Consider the following 16,298-nt stretch of genomic DNA (forward strand, 5'->3'; position numbering starts at 1 on the left):
AAGTTTACTCATGCCTACCAACCAATGAAGTTCCTTAATGAGTGTGAACAGACAGTATGGTACTCTGAAAACACGAAGAATAACCCAGAGCCCTGGGTTATTGATGGACTTGACCAGGTCAATAAAACAGAGATGTAGGTCCTGTTGAAATTCTCTACACATCTGTTGTATCACACAGACAGATAAAATGGTGTCCATGCAGGACCGCCCGGTCTGATAACTGTATTGGGGCTCCACAAGCTTCTCATCAGCTTGTCTGGCAAGGCGATGTTGAATAATATAATTATTTTTAGGACCTTTCCCAGGACACTGAGGAGGGAGATACCCCGGTAGTTGTTGCAATCAGTGCAGTCCCTCTTTTAAAATTTGGCCATCCTTCCAATTCTGCGGAAACAGTCCTGTGGACCACACAGTTGTGATGATGTTATATAGGGCAGTCTGAACACAAATGCCACCCTCCCTCTGCAGTTTGCTTGGGAGGTCATCTTTCCCTGGCACATTACCTAGTTTCAAGCTCTGGATCGCCCTTCATACTTCCTTAACAGAGGGTACATCAGCCAACCACTCACAAGGAGCGGCTACTTCCTCCAATATTTAAGGCTCAGCAGCAACAACGAAATCAACCCCACCTTGCCTTATGATGTTGTTTGAGCTGAGGGGTTTTCCCTCCCTCAAGACATACATTCACATGCACACACACAGGGACCAGAGAGACATAGAGGGGAAAGTGCAAAGACACGAGGAGGCATGAGAAACAAAAACAGATGAGCAGCAAGACACTAGAAAAAAGATGTGCAATAAGACGTGGCAAGGAGAGACACAGACAGTGAAGCCGACCTCTTTGTAAATCTCCCTGATTGCCTCTTCACTGTTTAAGAAAACACATATTTACTTGAATACATGACCATGCCAAAATAATTTAACAGTTTAAATGTGTTCCATAGTTACATAAACTTCCATCTAAATGTAATGTTCTTTGTAAAAAAATTGGTAATGACACCAAATTTTACTGTCAACTCCATTAATCCCAAAAGAGCAGAAACTTATCAAAAAATTACAATGGAATCCCCTGAGACAGCGGATATTCAATGACAAATGCAGAAGGGAAACGCCCAACTTACAAGTTCCTCGTCGTTCAGCGAGGCTCGGGTGGCCATGGAGGAGAGAAGCCCTCCCTTCCTCTGCATAGCAGCCAATGACTGCAGGCGACAGGAGCAGAACAACACCCATTAGGTGAAATAACGCAAGAGGGCTATGTGATCTAAATTACCTAGCCCACAGCCAACAACCTTTCACTACCAATCAGGGTTTTGTATTTCAACACTGAAGCAGATACCTCATTTTAATCGTTTGGTTGTAATTACAATGGCCACTGTTGTGTAGTGTCAATGGCCTGAATACTCTCTGTTTCTTTTGGTAAAGTCACATAGGTATAAAATAAAAAATAAATCACGACGTTTCGATTGCAACACAAGCAATCATCATCAGGTGGGAAAACCACAGCAAAACATTTTCTTGCTGTGGTCGTGATTTATTTTATATTTTATTTTATACCCACGTGACTTTACCGAAAGAATCAGAGAGTATGGATTCCTTTAGTCACGAAAGCTTCAAATCTAGAATGACCTGAATGTTTTACCTTTTCCATCGGATGTTATCCCACTTTGCCCTGGTGTTGTTATTGCCAAACATTTGTGTCTAGTGGAAATCATTATTCTAATCCATAAAATATATACATTTCAATTAGATTTACTTGAAGCTGTAACATAATAATCTGCAGTTTGATTATACTTTATATATCACTCGCCACTGATGTTTAACAAGCCAGGAATCAAACTCATGGCACTGGGTTCACAGGAAAGTGCACAAACCACTCACCACTGCTCCGCTCCGCTAAACCGTGCACTGTTGTAAAACACCTACTGTGCATTATGGTGCATAAAATTAGTATTTCAGAATGTTAAACAATAAGTGTGAATTATAATTAAAATCAGCAATTAATTCACAAAGATGTGTTCAAAATTCCATTAAAATGCAGTTGCAATGAGTTACTTACCATTGCCTATCACAGTTAAGCATGGACAAACACAAATGTTTCACAGCTTTAGAATGAATACTAATTAAACATTGACAATACGTAGAACATAGCTTCATTGAACAATACAAAACAAGAACACTGTATGAAGTTATTTGGCAGTATAGGCCAAATTGTGTCAGTAAGTATAGCTAATTTCTTATTAGTCCTTTAAAACATCAGAAGTGACCAGACTGATGGCTAACAAAGGATTACATTATTATTTTTAACCATTGGCAAGGTTACATAATGTACAGTCTAAATAGAGGCCAGGTAACTAAGCAGGATAAGTAACTGCAAATTCCTTCTCTGTTCACTTAGTAATATGTTGCTCCTGTATATTCTCTGTGGACACATCTAAATAATATGTAGCCTGCAATGTGGGAATGAAACATGTAAATGTTAGCTCTATATAACACTGTGAAGTGTATATATATACAGTTTGTGATTCTTTGCATTTTAATGTTAACAAATATTCTCTAGAAATATCAAAGAACAATGTTTTTTTCTTCAACTTTTAATGGAAATGAAAATAAAATATTTTTTTTTTTCTCATGCACTCGGTAGGAGCTTGGGTATATAGTCTCTGCTGAAGCTCTAGCTGTTGCTATTTAAGCAGTGTTTCCCGATTGTTGCATCTCTCATTTCCTTTCGTAAGAAGCTAATATGTCCAGGCAACAGTGCTTAAAAACTGCTAGATACGTACCACATCGCTGACGAGTGGAATTGTTTTTCTTCGACGCAGATTGGGCATGCTGTCAATGCCATAGAGCCCACTCCCAGACCTGAACAACACACACACACATACAGACAATTATCATTTTTAAGTTATCATATTTATATTAAGCAGACACATTGTGTGAAGTGGCAAGATGTGGAGAGTGGGTGGTCCAATCCATATTCAATCGTAACATTGTAGAAAACCATGAACACAAAGGGGGTGATTATAATAGACATTCAGAAATAGAATACAGTATTTATTCATCCTGGATTGCACTCACCATAAAACTATGCACAATGCAATATGAATACATTAAGACACAAAATACCTACATCCAGTAAGGAAAATACAGTATTATGTTATGAGAAGTCCATTGGTAAAATTCTGAAAGGTGGTAACCAAATACTGAAGGAACTGCAAATACGTACTATTATCACCCAGGAATGTCTGTCCTTAACGCTCGTGACGTCACTCCACATCGACCAGCCCCCTTCATTCATATTCATGAGCAGGTGACGTCCTCCAAATGGACCCCCCCCTTCCTCATTAATAATCATGAGTGGGTGACGTCACTCAATATGGAGTACCCCCCACTACATAATCATGCACAAGTGACGTCACTCCACATCGAAAAGCCCTCCATTAATAATCATGAGCAGGTGACGTCCTCCAAATGGGCACCCCCCCCCCCCCCATTATTATCTACTATAATGAGCCAAGAATGTCTGTGTGCAACGCTCGTGACGTCACTCCACGTCGAACAGCCCCCCTCATTAATGATCATTATAAGGTGACGTCCTCCAAATGGACACCCCCCCAATTCATAATAATTAGCGGCTGACGTCACTCCACACGGGCGGGCGAGGCGCCTCCTCCCCCCTCCTCGGCGTCAACTTACAACCCTCACTACAAAGGCAGAACCCTCACGTCACGTGATCTCCGTAACGCTGTTGAGACATCAAAGTAAAAAGGACGTCATGATGAACGAGGGATTATAACCTTAAAATTAAATAGGTCTGTGTCACCGCGCCCTTACAAATTGCACACGCATTAATGACTATCAAGTCGTGGTCTGCTTTTCGCTTGCAAGTTTCAGATTTACTGCAATACACCGGTCCTTGGACAGGCAAAAGGCTAGTAAATAATAAAAGCTGCTGAGAGTAATGAACAATATAGTTAATCTTGTGGAATGTTGACTGAAGCTTCAGTGAATGATATCTGGATTTTGATTGGATTTAAAGTTTTTAGATAGTGCTTTAATGTACAAGTCTAGTGGCTAAGCATGCATTTGTGTTCACTGTTTTTAATGGTATTCATTAAGTGGACAATGCTTAAAATAAATTAATAATAAAATTACATGTACCATTTAAATGCAACCGCATGTCATGATTCTGTGCAAATCCAAGGGACATAATTTATGATCAGTTGATGTGTAATATACCTCTACACTGGTTTGTGCCATACAAATAGGCAGCACCTCCATTTTATAACTTGGATGAGGGAAACTCTGCCATTAGTTCAAGGGGTGGGAGGTGGGAGCCAGATGGTGAGGCTGAGGCAATGCCTTAGCTAACAAGTAGGGAAAGAGTAGCATATTATAAGTGGAGGCACTGTAGTAGAGAAGATAAAACAATTGGAAGATCGTTTAATTTATGTAACCCCTTGGCATTTACAGCAATATTAAGTGGGAATGAGGAAATGTATTTACCTCCCGTGTTCTAAGTATTCTCCCCCGTGTTTAGTTATTTGAACGAAATTTCATATGATGTTGAATTTCATCATGAAAAGTTTTAAGTCACCGGTGAGCTCTCTTTGTCGGAATTTGACCAATAGATTGCACGTATAGTTATTAATACCTTTGTAACATGACAATCTTCTTCGGTGGTAGAGGGTTAGTGGAAATACTTTTGGTATAAAACTACCACGTGGCCTCACCCAAAAACAAACATGGGTCCGTGTATTGGCTAAAAAAACCTACTTTTTAAATTTACATCTATGCTGCTCAATTTACATTTAAGTTTCTTGTGGTTGTTTGCACCATTCATGCAAATATCCCTTCATTAAAAAAAATGTAATTTAAGCTTTTCAACTTGAACTAATAATACAAACATTACATATCCGTTATGATATTTGGTTGCATATTATTTTACAAACAGTGCTTGCACAAGCCCAATGTACAAATTAATAAGAAACACTGAAATGCAATTTAAATTTTCCAAATATTCTGGATAAATGTAATTTTCTTTTTGTAAATGATATACTTTCTTGTTTGGCAAAGATTGATTGTTGCGTGTTCAATTGTACCTGAGCATATCCTGACTTAAAATATTCTTACAAAATGATGTAGATGTATGTTTTGAAAAAAAAAATGTATAATAATAAATAACTTTCGACAGGTAGCTCATAAGTGTAAATTATAGCCAGACCTATGAGACCACATAGGGCACCTGTTTTTAGTATTTAAACTAAGTAGAACAAAATATATCTGAGAAACAGGGAAAGACATTTCAGGGGCCTGAACCATTGAAAGTAAACAAGCCAGATGGGGAAAAGGAAAGAAGTGAAGATTTGTTTTCACCCAGGGTACAATTGATCCTAAACACAAACCCTGCCAATAACCAAGCCAGGCAGGAGGCATCTGCACTGAAGAAGGTAGTAGGGATAGCACTTAGTGCATTTCACAGGCATTTTGTTCTGGGTCATTGGTTCAACAGAATCAGAAACTTGGTAATGTTATAGGACATTGCCAATGCTCTTTTAACGCTGTAGATACAAATGACCTTCGCAAATCTCTTGTAAAATTAGGACATTTGGGGCACTGTCATAGCCTACATTAATATGTAATATTCATATTATTTATATTCTAATATGGTTTACCATGTCTGTCTCACTAAAATATTCTCTGCGGGCATATTCATATATATATAACATGAAAACTACTTGGCAATGTTTGCTTGGTGAAAATGTATTTTAATTATCAAACATTAACTCGTATCTATTACACCTTTAGTAGTGCTGTTGTTGCTGGCTGCTCAACCTTTGGGCCTGTGATCAGCAACTGTGATTAAAATAATATATATTTGTAAACACGTCTTGATAATAAGGTTTTCCCCTTTTTTCTGGCAACAAAACAGGTGTTAAGTTGTTAAAACACCAAACTGAAACCTTTTACAAGGAATCATGTCTGCATTAACCACAATACTTGTGGTCAGAATGCATATATATTATCAGACGTCTTCTTTAAATTAACATTGAGGTATTACCCATCTCCTGTTTCAGCACTAAGTCAGTGGTGGAAACTCTTCTTGTACAACGAATTGAAACGAGTTGAAATTACTGTTGGAAGAGGAGGCAAATGCAAACTTTCTTTGCCTCTCACTGGATTTGTGCTTCTAAAAGAGTGTTAATGCATGGACGTCAGCCATTGTGGCATTGTAGTCTTTCGCATTCATTCAGGAGTGGGTTAATTACGTAATACAATTTGGTCTACATCTTCGCAGCTTGTTGCTAAAACATTTTATTTTAAGTACCTTTAATGTGCGGTTTTATAGCCTTAATGTTAACCAGAAGACTCGCATTCTTTGGTCTGTTCAGGAATTATATAATTTTAGGTCTCATCATTCCTGAAGATCAAATTCCCCAGATAACGTTAAAGCTATTCGACCTACTATAATGTTTATATGACAAATTAATATAGCAATACAATACAGGTTCTAAAATGCGTGGTAAATGTATATTTACGCAAAGGTATTGGAAATATACAGATGGTGGAGAAAGTGTTTTCCACAGGGTCGATAACAATCATTAACCCTGCCAACAGGTCCACAACTTCAATTGTAAGAGTTGCATAAATTGCGGGGACTGTCTTTGTTGTGACCATTTTGTGTTTTGTTGTTCGCAAACAATTCTCAAAGGTTAATCGTACTTATATGTGTTGTAATGATTAACAGATACAGCAGTTTTTTTGGATGATTATTCAAAGCATAGAAAATGAAGAAAATCAGGATACATTACTACCAACTTATATATTCAATATACATTTACATTAACTGAGAACTTTCGCCTAAATTTATTGATATTGTCTTTGCGACTATAGCCATGTTCAAAGTGTCTTTTAATGGTAGAAACGTTGACAATAATGTTGCAAATAGCAGTTTATACAAAGAATGATCACTCAACGTATGTCAATCTCGTATACATTCTTGTGACCATTCCATCATCTCACCATTTGGGGCTACATTAATATTAAACAATTACATAACATGTTAAACAGACAGACATGAATTATCAATATATTGGCTGTTATTCAATGCAACACATCTTTTAATTCTAATCATAACGAAGTTTTACACCTCTCAAACAAAAACAGCATCCATTTCTCAAACACAGCTGTGAAATTTTCACTTAAAAAAACCCTACCGCTGAATAACACTCAATGAATATTTAATGTTATTGACGTGTGCATAGATTACATCACAGGAGACTGAGTATCTTTTAAACAAATGGATTTCAACATCCTGGTAATTGGTATTTTAATCTTGTGAAATGGCCCTCACTGACCTCAAGCATGACTCAGGCCCTGCTTTGTGGCAGGGAAGCATTCTTTATTTGACACCTATGGACAAACAACTTAATCTAACTATTATTTTCTAATGGTCATTACATTACATGTACACCTTACATAGTAGTTTATTTATTATCAAACTGTATGCGTATCTAGTCTCTATACTTTAATCCAGAAGTTATTTCATTTAATCAGTTATCACATTTTGCAAACAAATTGAACTTGAATTACAAATCATTCCAAATATTAGTTTAGCTCCCACTGCCCACAGCTATTACATGGTCTATTTAGTGCTGAACAAAAACGTGCTGCTGTCTTCCTTGATGATAATATGTACTTGTGGTACTGTTTACACGTTATTAACATATGGAAACAAAGCTCTACCAATATGAATGTCCTTGTATCTTACCAAAAAGGCCTACCTGAAAGTATTTGAAAACCCCTTTAAAAATAATCAGGCCTCTTGCCTAGTTATACAGTGTTGTTTGATTTATAAGAACGCAATGTAGAATGAAATCGTCACAAATGTATATTTTAGGAAGTAATTATCGGAGACATTCATTTAAAAAATCCATCCACCTAAAGTTATCCACAGCATTTGGGTTGAAGCTAGATTTAGTTATTCAGTGAACAAATCAATGTAAAAACGAGCACTACATTATTTATTTTCGCCACTTTTAAGCGTCTGTTATTGAGTTTTGCACCGTTGCAGATAAGCAAAGCCGGCCAAACAATTTTTATCAGTGAGGAATTTTCCCGACAAGTCTCTTTTTAGAGCCGTTTTGTACGTCGGGAGAGACTGGAGCCGCAGGATACCCTCAAGAGGTCTGTAAAGATCGGTCACGGCCAATTGATGTTGCTATGCTGCCACCTCTTAAGCACATCGTGTATATATGAATCAGACGATCCATCAGCTCTACCTCCTACCACTGGAATAAAGATGTCCGACACCCACAACGAGCTAGAAAAATAAATACATCACAAGATATTCGTGTTAATGTCTACGCACGATTCCCACGTGTGTATGAACACAGCTGCTTTAGATCATTTGCATAGGAAAGCATACTGCCAGGCCTCTACACATCTCTGCGAGATCATGCACACTAAGTTGTCACTGGAACACAAGCAGAATTAACAGACGAAAAAAACCTAAACACGTTAGTCAATAACACTGCCTTAAACGAACAAGATAATAGATTACGTTTCTGCCAAAGGCGATGAAGTGCCATTGCCTGAAACGTGACGTATTATATATATTTTAAGGCAGTATTATTAACGAATGTGGTGGAGGCTTTTAGCTTTTGACAGCCAGGTTTTCCTCGATAAATAAATTATATTGTATAATTATCTTTGTCAGGATAAATCCCAGAAGATAAATGACCAGAATTCCCGAGCTGCTATACTCAATAGATACGGTTTGCCTTCATATAAAAAAATTACTACCAGGACATCTGTTTGGCCTTGCAAAAAACAGGTCCTGCGGCCCAAATGATATACACTAACAAAAACACAAATGCATGCATTGTAGTATATGTGGACAGTGTGTACACTCCCTGCACCGTGTATGCAGTGGTGTCATTGCGTGTTGTGACAGAAACGCTGCACAATACTCCCCCCCATTTCAAGATTCGCTTGCCTTCCGCGTGGAAACACCGGACCCTCGCTTGCTCACCATACAATGGGACTATTAAATGGGAGATTTCACAATTATTCCTGGAAGATTTTCGCGAATGCCATTTTATAAAATGTGTTTTTTTTACTGTGGAAGCTTTCTGCCACAAAGCCTTTTCAAAAGCACACACACCAAGTCGATTTTTTCTAATTGAAGAACTGAATAAAATGAAATTGCAAATAAATTAACATTTAAATGAGCCGACTCCAATCCAACATTGCTAAATGGCATCGTAATTTTGTCAGTCGGATACCGATTGGATAAAAAAAGAAATTGCTTAACCAAATCCGATTCCACACTAAACAATAGAAATCAATGAAGTGGGGAGCAGGAGGCGAGGGTGTACAGAGCGAAGCTAAGGAGGGAAGGGGTTGGGGGTGCAATCACTCAGTGGGAGGGCCAGGAGAGCAGATGAGGATGGGATGAGGTCCTGTGTGTGCACGCTTGTGTTTCTGGACGTGTACCATAGGCGTGTGTCCCCTTTATACGGGCATGTTATTGTCTTGTGTATTTGTGTGTATGCTTGAGTGTGTTTCATGTGTCTGTGCGTTCGTATACATGAGCATGTGGAAGTTCATCTTGTGTGTAGGTTGTTAGTAATCGCAGCTGTTCAAGTAACCTGGTGACCTTGGTTTGAATCCCAGCCAAAGGTAACTTCAGTGGCAAGTAGTTTCTGAATCTTTCCTGGACTTCCAGAGGAGCATCTCAGTCCAAAATTAGTACCCAATGCAGTGCGTAAACACAAGTACTGGAGAGATATACAGCTGGGCATGGTGGAGGCAACACCACCCTCTTACACACAGCGCCAGCCTTACCCAATGCTCACAAACAACATATTCCCAACAGCCCATAATGCTGAATTATGTCTTTGTATGTATTATGTACCTCGGTGTGTTTGTATGAGTGTTTTTATATGTATGGCATGACATCGTGTGTTGTGGCAAGTGGTGGAGCGGTAGTTGTCACACTGCACTACGGAGTTTGATTCTCGGTCACAGCTAAAACCAGTGGTGAGTGATATCTGAGTTGGCCCTGGGTCTCCCTGAGGTCATCTCAGCTTTAATGAGAAGCTAGTGAGGTGTGCACATTTTAGCACTGGGGAGACAATGGTGTTTGGCATGGTGGTCACCACATCAGCCCCATGTGTACCATTTCAGCCTTAACAGAGGATCACTTGCAGCACGGATTCCAAGTCAATAAGCCTATAAGAGTGCTCTTTGATCCTTGTGTGCCTCAGCATGTGTTCATTTTTGAATTATCCAAGTTTTTAAAACATATTTTTTCTAACTAAAGCACACGTAAAACAACTCATATTGGTTAGATTTTCAGTTATTGTACGTCATAATACGAATAAAAAAACGAAATTCTGTGGTCATCTCTAGAAGACAATTACGTACAATATTTAAGCAAAATGGAAATTTGTGAAAATATTTGAATACATAAATCATACTGTGCATATATTAAGATGGCAGAGAAATTGTAATAGCCTTGTGTTTAGGGGCCATCCATTTAGTAGGTACGCAAAAATCTGTCAAAACTTTACCCCTCCCCCCCACCACCTGCGTACGTACGCCTGATGCACCCCCCCCCCTCGAATCCTAGAGAACGGCCGATATTTAATCAACGCAGAAACGATCAAGGATTAATAATGTTGACGTGTTTAAGCAAACAGATAGTCCACCGCTGGCTGCATTAAATAATTAAGTTGCGTACATTGGCCTCTTATTTTGCTGAGCAGCGTGATAGTTGCAGTCAGGGGTACGGTGGCACACAAGTGACATCTCTCCCACAGTCCCACTTCTCCCGGCAGTACTTGTTGCCTGACAGCTGAAGACACTGAACTGTGGCTCATTTGAAGGCCAATGTAGACAAACTATTATCGAGGCTTCACACCCCCCCGCCCCGTTTCCTATGCGTACGTACATTGTCAGTAGATCCCCCATGCAAGCGTACACATTTGAGTTAACCCCCCTTCCCTCCTCCATGCGTACATACTAAATGGATGATGGCCCCTTATATGAAGGATTACACCTCAAAATGGAGCTGAATTCACAGATTTATTTGCTAAAACGTGGGAAAATGAAGCATGTTTCAAAAAGCTAAATCCTTACAATCTATAAAACGTAAAAATTGTAAGCGTATATATGCCATAAGATTTTAACAGCTGCACTGGATCCATTACCATAACGACCAGACCTTTTGAAGGCCCATAATGACAATTTCATTAAGGGGCAAGGGATATTGGTGGAATTGCAGAGTGGTGTAAAAATGGGAGAAAGGGGGAAATTGGAAAGGAACGAGGCATCAGGGCAGCAGCCAAGCCACCATGATTTCGTCCCGTTGCTGTTCACACATTTATAGCTCATATGTCCAACTTAAACAGTAAACAATATACAATGCGAAAATACACATTTTATTTAAGCTAAGTTTTGTTGGATTTACCAACTATTCTTTATTGCAATCTGGTCTATACAATATTAACATTCATGACTGTCAATGATTAAATCTGAGAAGTGTAATTTGCATTGGCAGAACAAGTATAATATTTTATAGGATGCTGTATATTGAGTATATATTACTGTTAATGTAAAACATTAATATAGATTTAAAAAGCATTTTCTGAAATTGTAAATTTCATGATTATACATCTAGTATATAGGAGAAATGGAAATTTCGAATAATTTCTATACATAGCATGCATATGAATGTTCATCATTAAATAAATGATCGATGCATGTGTTCATGCCGCATGTATGTGTGTGCCGGGAAATGGAGCCCTTCATGCCAGTATGCTATTCTCAAGGTAATAAGATGCAGGCCTCCTCTAGGTTGAATCAGCCTCCAATTAATTCCAGATGCAATGCACAAAATAATAGCATCAAAGAGAGAGAGAGAGAGACAGAGGCAACCATCCAGACTGTGTGGCATGCCGAGAACACGTGTGAGGCCCCCTTGTTTAATACCAGACAACACAATGTCACCATGCATTAATGTCAACAAGATTAATGCATTTATTTCACTTTAATAGGCGATTTCTTCTTGTTAAAGATCTTCAGAACGAATATAATGCAGAATGTATTGTAAGTCACGTAACTCAGCTACACATTACATTTGGGATTCCAGGCATTGCCAACACTTACCCCACTACCAAGCTGAACGGAGAGAAGCTTCGACTTTCATTTGCCTGAAGGGGGCAAAGAGCTTCGTTATTGACAAATATAAAATATATACATTGTTTTGAACAGTAATTAAATACTCGACAACAAAGAGTGTAAGTTACAATTTGAATTAAGCATGAATTAAACATGACAGTTCCGAAAAGACCAAAAACTCCTGCTTTCAACAGTTTTTTTTTAACATTGCATACAGTATTGCACATATGTTATACCACACACAGTTCAAACACATACCTCATAAACACATACCTCAAACACAAAACTCAACTTTTAGTTGAGTTGAACATAAAACCACTGTGGAAATGGCACCATTGTGGAGAAGGGTTTGTGAAGAATGAACTATATTTTGTATCAGATAAATAATATACATTTACATATATTTTATATAATAATACTTTCATAATTTGTGATGTATATTCATTGGCCATTTTAACAATCTGCAGCAATGTGTAAAATGTATATTAATCAAATTCACACCAACTTAAATGTGGTGATAAGTAAATATACCATAAAAATATTTTTTATTTATTTCAAATGCACATTACTGGGTATTCAGATTTTTACAGAATAGATTTTCAAATGATTTAATTGAAAGATTTTTGGTAAAGAATACTCAGTATTGCAGCATACCCTGCACATGGTTCCAGTTTGCTCGAGGGAATTATTGCTCAGCCCTGCTAGTCAAGAGCAACTATAGAATGAATTGGCACAGGACATCACCAGCAGACAGAATAATCACCTTCTAACACCTTTCTTTATCTTACAATTATGTGAATCGATGCAAATACAAAACCTTAGGAAATTAATTTAGAAACTTCCAACTACCAATTCAATGGACACATATACTTCTACATAGGTTTTTACAGCACTTCGTCGATCCATTACTCAATGAGGGTCTTCCCATGCTGTGCCAGTCATGGGAGAAATGTGACCATACTTCACCACACTAGTCAGTGCGGGCTGGTAAAGAGGATGGGGCCCAGGGCCAGTTCAGATATCACTTGTGACTAATGCGAGCCATGGCCTAGAATCAAACTCACTCCACTCTAAAGAAACCTCCCCAAAAGAAATACATTCATGTTGGGCCCTGCATCATTGAGGGACAATTGTTTCTAACTTAAAATTTCTTAGGTCTATACCATTTGTGAGGTTTTTAAGGGTGCTGAATACACAGATGACATATTTTCAATTACTAAAATGTTTAGACACTTTTGGTCGTATGACACATCGTACATGACATTAATATTTGATCCATTATGCATTTTAGGTAAAAATGAGCTCCTGTACAGTACATTGCTTCGTGAAACTGAAGATGTTCCAAGTATTTCTGACTACTTAATCGGTTAGTGCAATCTGGACATGGAATGCCAGGGACGGGGGAAGATGGAAAATAGGAAGAATGAGCATGATATGGATACAGATTCTTCCTTTCGTCTCTGCTGACCTCTGTGTAAAAAAGAAAAAGAAAAAACAAGTTAGAGAAAATCATGAAATAAGTAACCAATGTAAGTCATACATTTAAGGGCTTTAAAATAAACACTGGGAAATACACAGCACGATCATTGTATTCTTTACCTTGGTCTACAAGAACACGACTACATACATCTTTACAGAGGGTAGTGAGATTTACCACCAGGCAATTTGATTGTATTAAATAATGGCAAATAACACGCACTGCCAAATCATGCCAGTATTCTGCTGCCATGAAATAAACTATGGTAAGATTACTATTTTCCTAGTCCATAATATCTAGATTCCCTAAGCCACCCGTGCACCTTCCTATTATTTTTGGCCTGCATTCTTCCCTAACCCAGAAGCATTGGCAAAGTCTTCCCATTATCCAAGCCTCTGTGTGGATGAGCACAAAGAAGCAGTCTCCTGAAAGTGCCATATTGCTATTATCGGTGCTTTAGCTCATGCAATAGGTAGTCAATCAGAATTAGCAGCAACGTTACCCAATTACTAGTGGATAAATTTACATTGATGAGAATCTACAGCTTCTAAACTGGTGAGAAACTACAGTCGTGTAAATCTGTAGCATTTATTATGTTATGAATATAAATAATCTAGAATGTTATTTATCTATAAAATCTAGAGGTGTGAATAAAAAAATCTACAGATGTGAATCTATGCAATTAACAAAGGTGAAATAAATAACATTTGACGTTTATGATGATGATGAAAACTGATGATGCTGAGTGGTTTCGGAAATTTTTTCATTTCAGATATAGGAATTGAAAAACTGCAATATAAAAAAAACATTTGTGAACATATCTAAAAATAAATGTGCCATGTATATTTCATTTTAATAGGAAAGTGCGCAGCTTATAAAACATTTAAAATTATATTTTAAACCTATCACTACAACATTTATAAGTATCTTAAAAACAAACCATATAATTCTGAGTGCATGCTGAAGAATGAGTTTAATAGGATCACGCCAATGACTATTTTAATGGAGAAGGCAGAGGGGTTTAGAAACAATGAGTAATGTATGTCTGAAACTGTATTTCAGTCATAAATAATTATATATAATTAAATGCACTGTGTAAAAATGTGAAAACCTCTATATATTTCATATGGTTGCTCTGACATCATCACTGATGAAGACAATGGAATTGCATATCTGACCGTCATATAGTCGCCTCTACCAATTACAGTAACTGCCCTCTGATGTTAGAGCGTGGCATATCAATGCTCCCAAACGAGAGCAGGAATCTCACTGCTCATCCAGCCAGAGGCACAACCACAGTGATGGGGGACATCGCTCCCCACGCAGCTCTACGAGAGCCGGGCACTGTGCACATACACCCATGGCTGGGGGCAGGCGTACAGCACGTGCCCCCATTGGCATGTGGCCATGTTTCAAGAGCACCCCATGGCATTGTTCAGGAGAGTGTGTCCATGTGTCTGTTTATATAAGGACATTGATGGTGTTAAGAATGATAGTTATGGTGGTATTGAAAATATTAGTGATGGTGGGGGTTGTAATTTAATTGTTCATCCTTTTCACCCGTCAAGGTTCCTCACAGCATCCATCAAGGTCCTGATTCCATTGGTGACAAGCCTCAGGATGTAGAAGGATCATGTATACTATTATCTGGATGATTTGCTGATCAGAGCTGCATCCAAGGAGTACCAGGAGAGGGCTGTCTCTCTGGTCATGAGCCTAAAGGACTAAGGCTTGTGGTTAATCTTCAAAAGTTTCAGCTGATCCTGCCTCAAGTGTTTAAATATTGGGGAGCTTTGTTCATACATATTCGTTCATGTGAGAACTTCATTAATAGGCAGTGTCAGGTGGAGGAGGGTGGACGACACATGTTGCTCACATGATCCGACCCAAAAATCTATTATTAAACTTTTATACCTTCCTACGTTTGGGAAGCATTATAAATCCAATTACATGCTGGTGAAAGACACTGATTTGGAAGTGAATTTGTGGGCGAGCTAGTATTGCGTTTATTATTCTCACCTCTTTTATTTGGCTCTGGCATGGGTTCAAGAGTGAGGGACTTGATAATGATCCCTGCAAGCTAAACAAGCCGTTAGTAGTCGCATTAAGCCCTGGCTTCCTTAAACAGTCATTGGCACATCCAGTTCCCACCCACCTCCTCCTAACTGATTGGGTTTGGAGGAAAGGTTTGGCAGGATATTGCTAATTCTTTATGGTTAATACTACAGGTACGCCGATCTGCATTTGGTGAGCCTCGACTATGGGATGGTGCGGGTCGTGCTCGTTGTTGGCTTGTTCAGTTTCTGCCATGAGAGTTGTGACCTCAAAGAAGCGCGAGTTTGGTTTGTACTGTCTGGTGGCCGACACAGCTTGGAATAAGAGTGAAAAAAAGCCTGTTTATTGTGAGGAGAAAATCATCTGTTAAAATAACTCAGACATCATAAGTTACATGGCCTTGCCAGTTCGATGTGCCTTAATATCTTTCCGCTGATTAGAACATTCCAAGATATCTTCCAAGAATTGGAAGATATATTGAAGATATATTGCTGTGAAATTTCAGTCCGTTTTTAGAACATAAACTGAAATGCACAATGGTTTTAGTTGTGCAAATACCCAGATTATATATGAATAACTCATA

General features: G+C 38.3%; 1 protein-coding gene across 8 annotated transcripts in view; it reads right to left on the reverse strand.

The window, feature by feature from the left end:
- LOC144951455 (protein unc-13 homolog B-like) overlaps positions 1-16,298 on the reverse strand; it is a 250,122-nt gene that overhangs the window by 128,581 nt on the left and 105,243 nt on the right. For 7 of the 8 annotated variants that reach the window (XM_078881764.1, XM_078881780.1, XM_078881772.1 and 4 more), the window contains 3 exons: positions 12,172-12,215; positions 2,781-2,859; positions 1,122-1,199 (listed from right to left, as the gene is read on the reverse strand). In XM_078881764.1, the coding sequence (XP_078737890.1) occupies positions 1,122-1,199; positions 2,781-2,859; positions 12,172-12,215 (201 nt within the window). Of the gene's footprint in view, positions 1-1,121; positions 1,200-2,780; positions 2,860-12,171; positions 12,216-15,679; positions 15,682-16,298 lie in introns of all 8 variants that reach the window. The other variant, XM_078881797.1, reaches the window with a different exon arrangement.

The sequence above is a fragment of the Lampetra fluviatilis genome, chromosome 3 (assembly GCF_964198595.1).
Source record: "Lampetra fluviatilis chromosome 3, kcLamFluv1.1, whole genome shotgun sequence".
In the NCBI taxonomy this organism is placed as follows: domain Eukaryota; kingdom Metazoa; phylum Chordata; class Hyperoartia; order Petromyzontiformes; family Petromyzontidae; genus Lampetra; species Lampetra fluviatilis.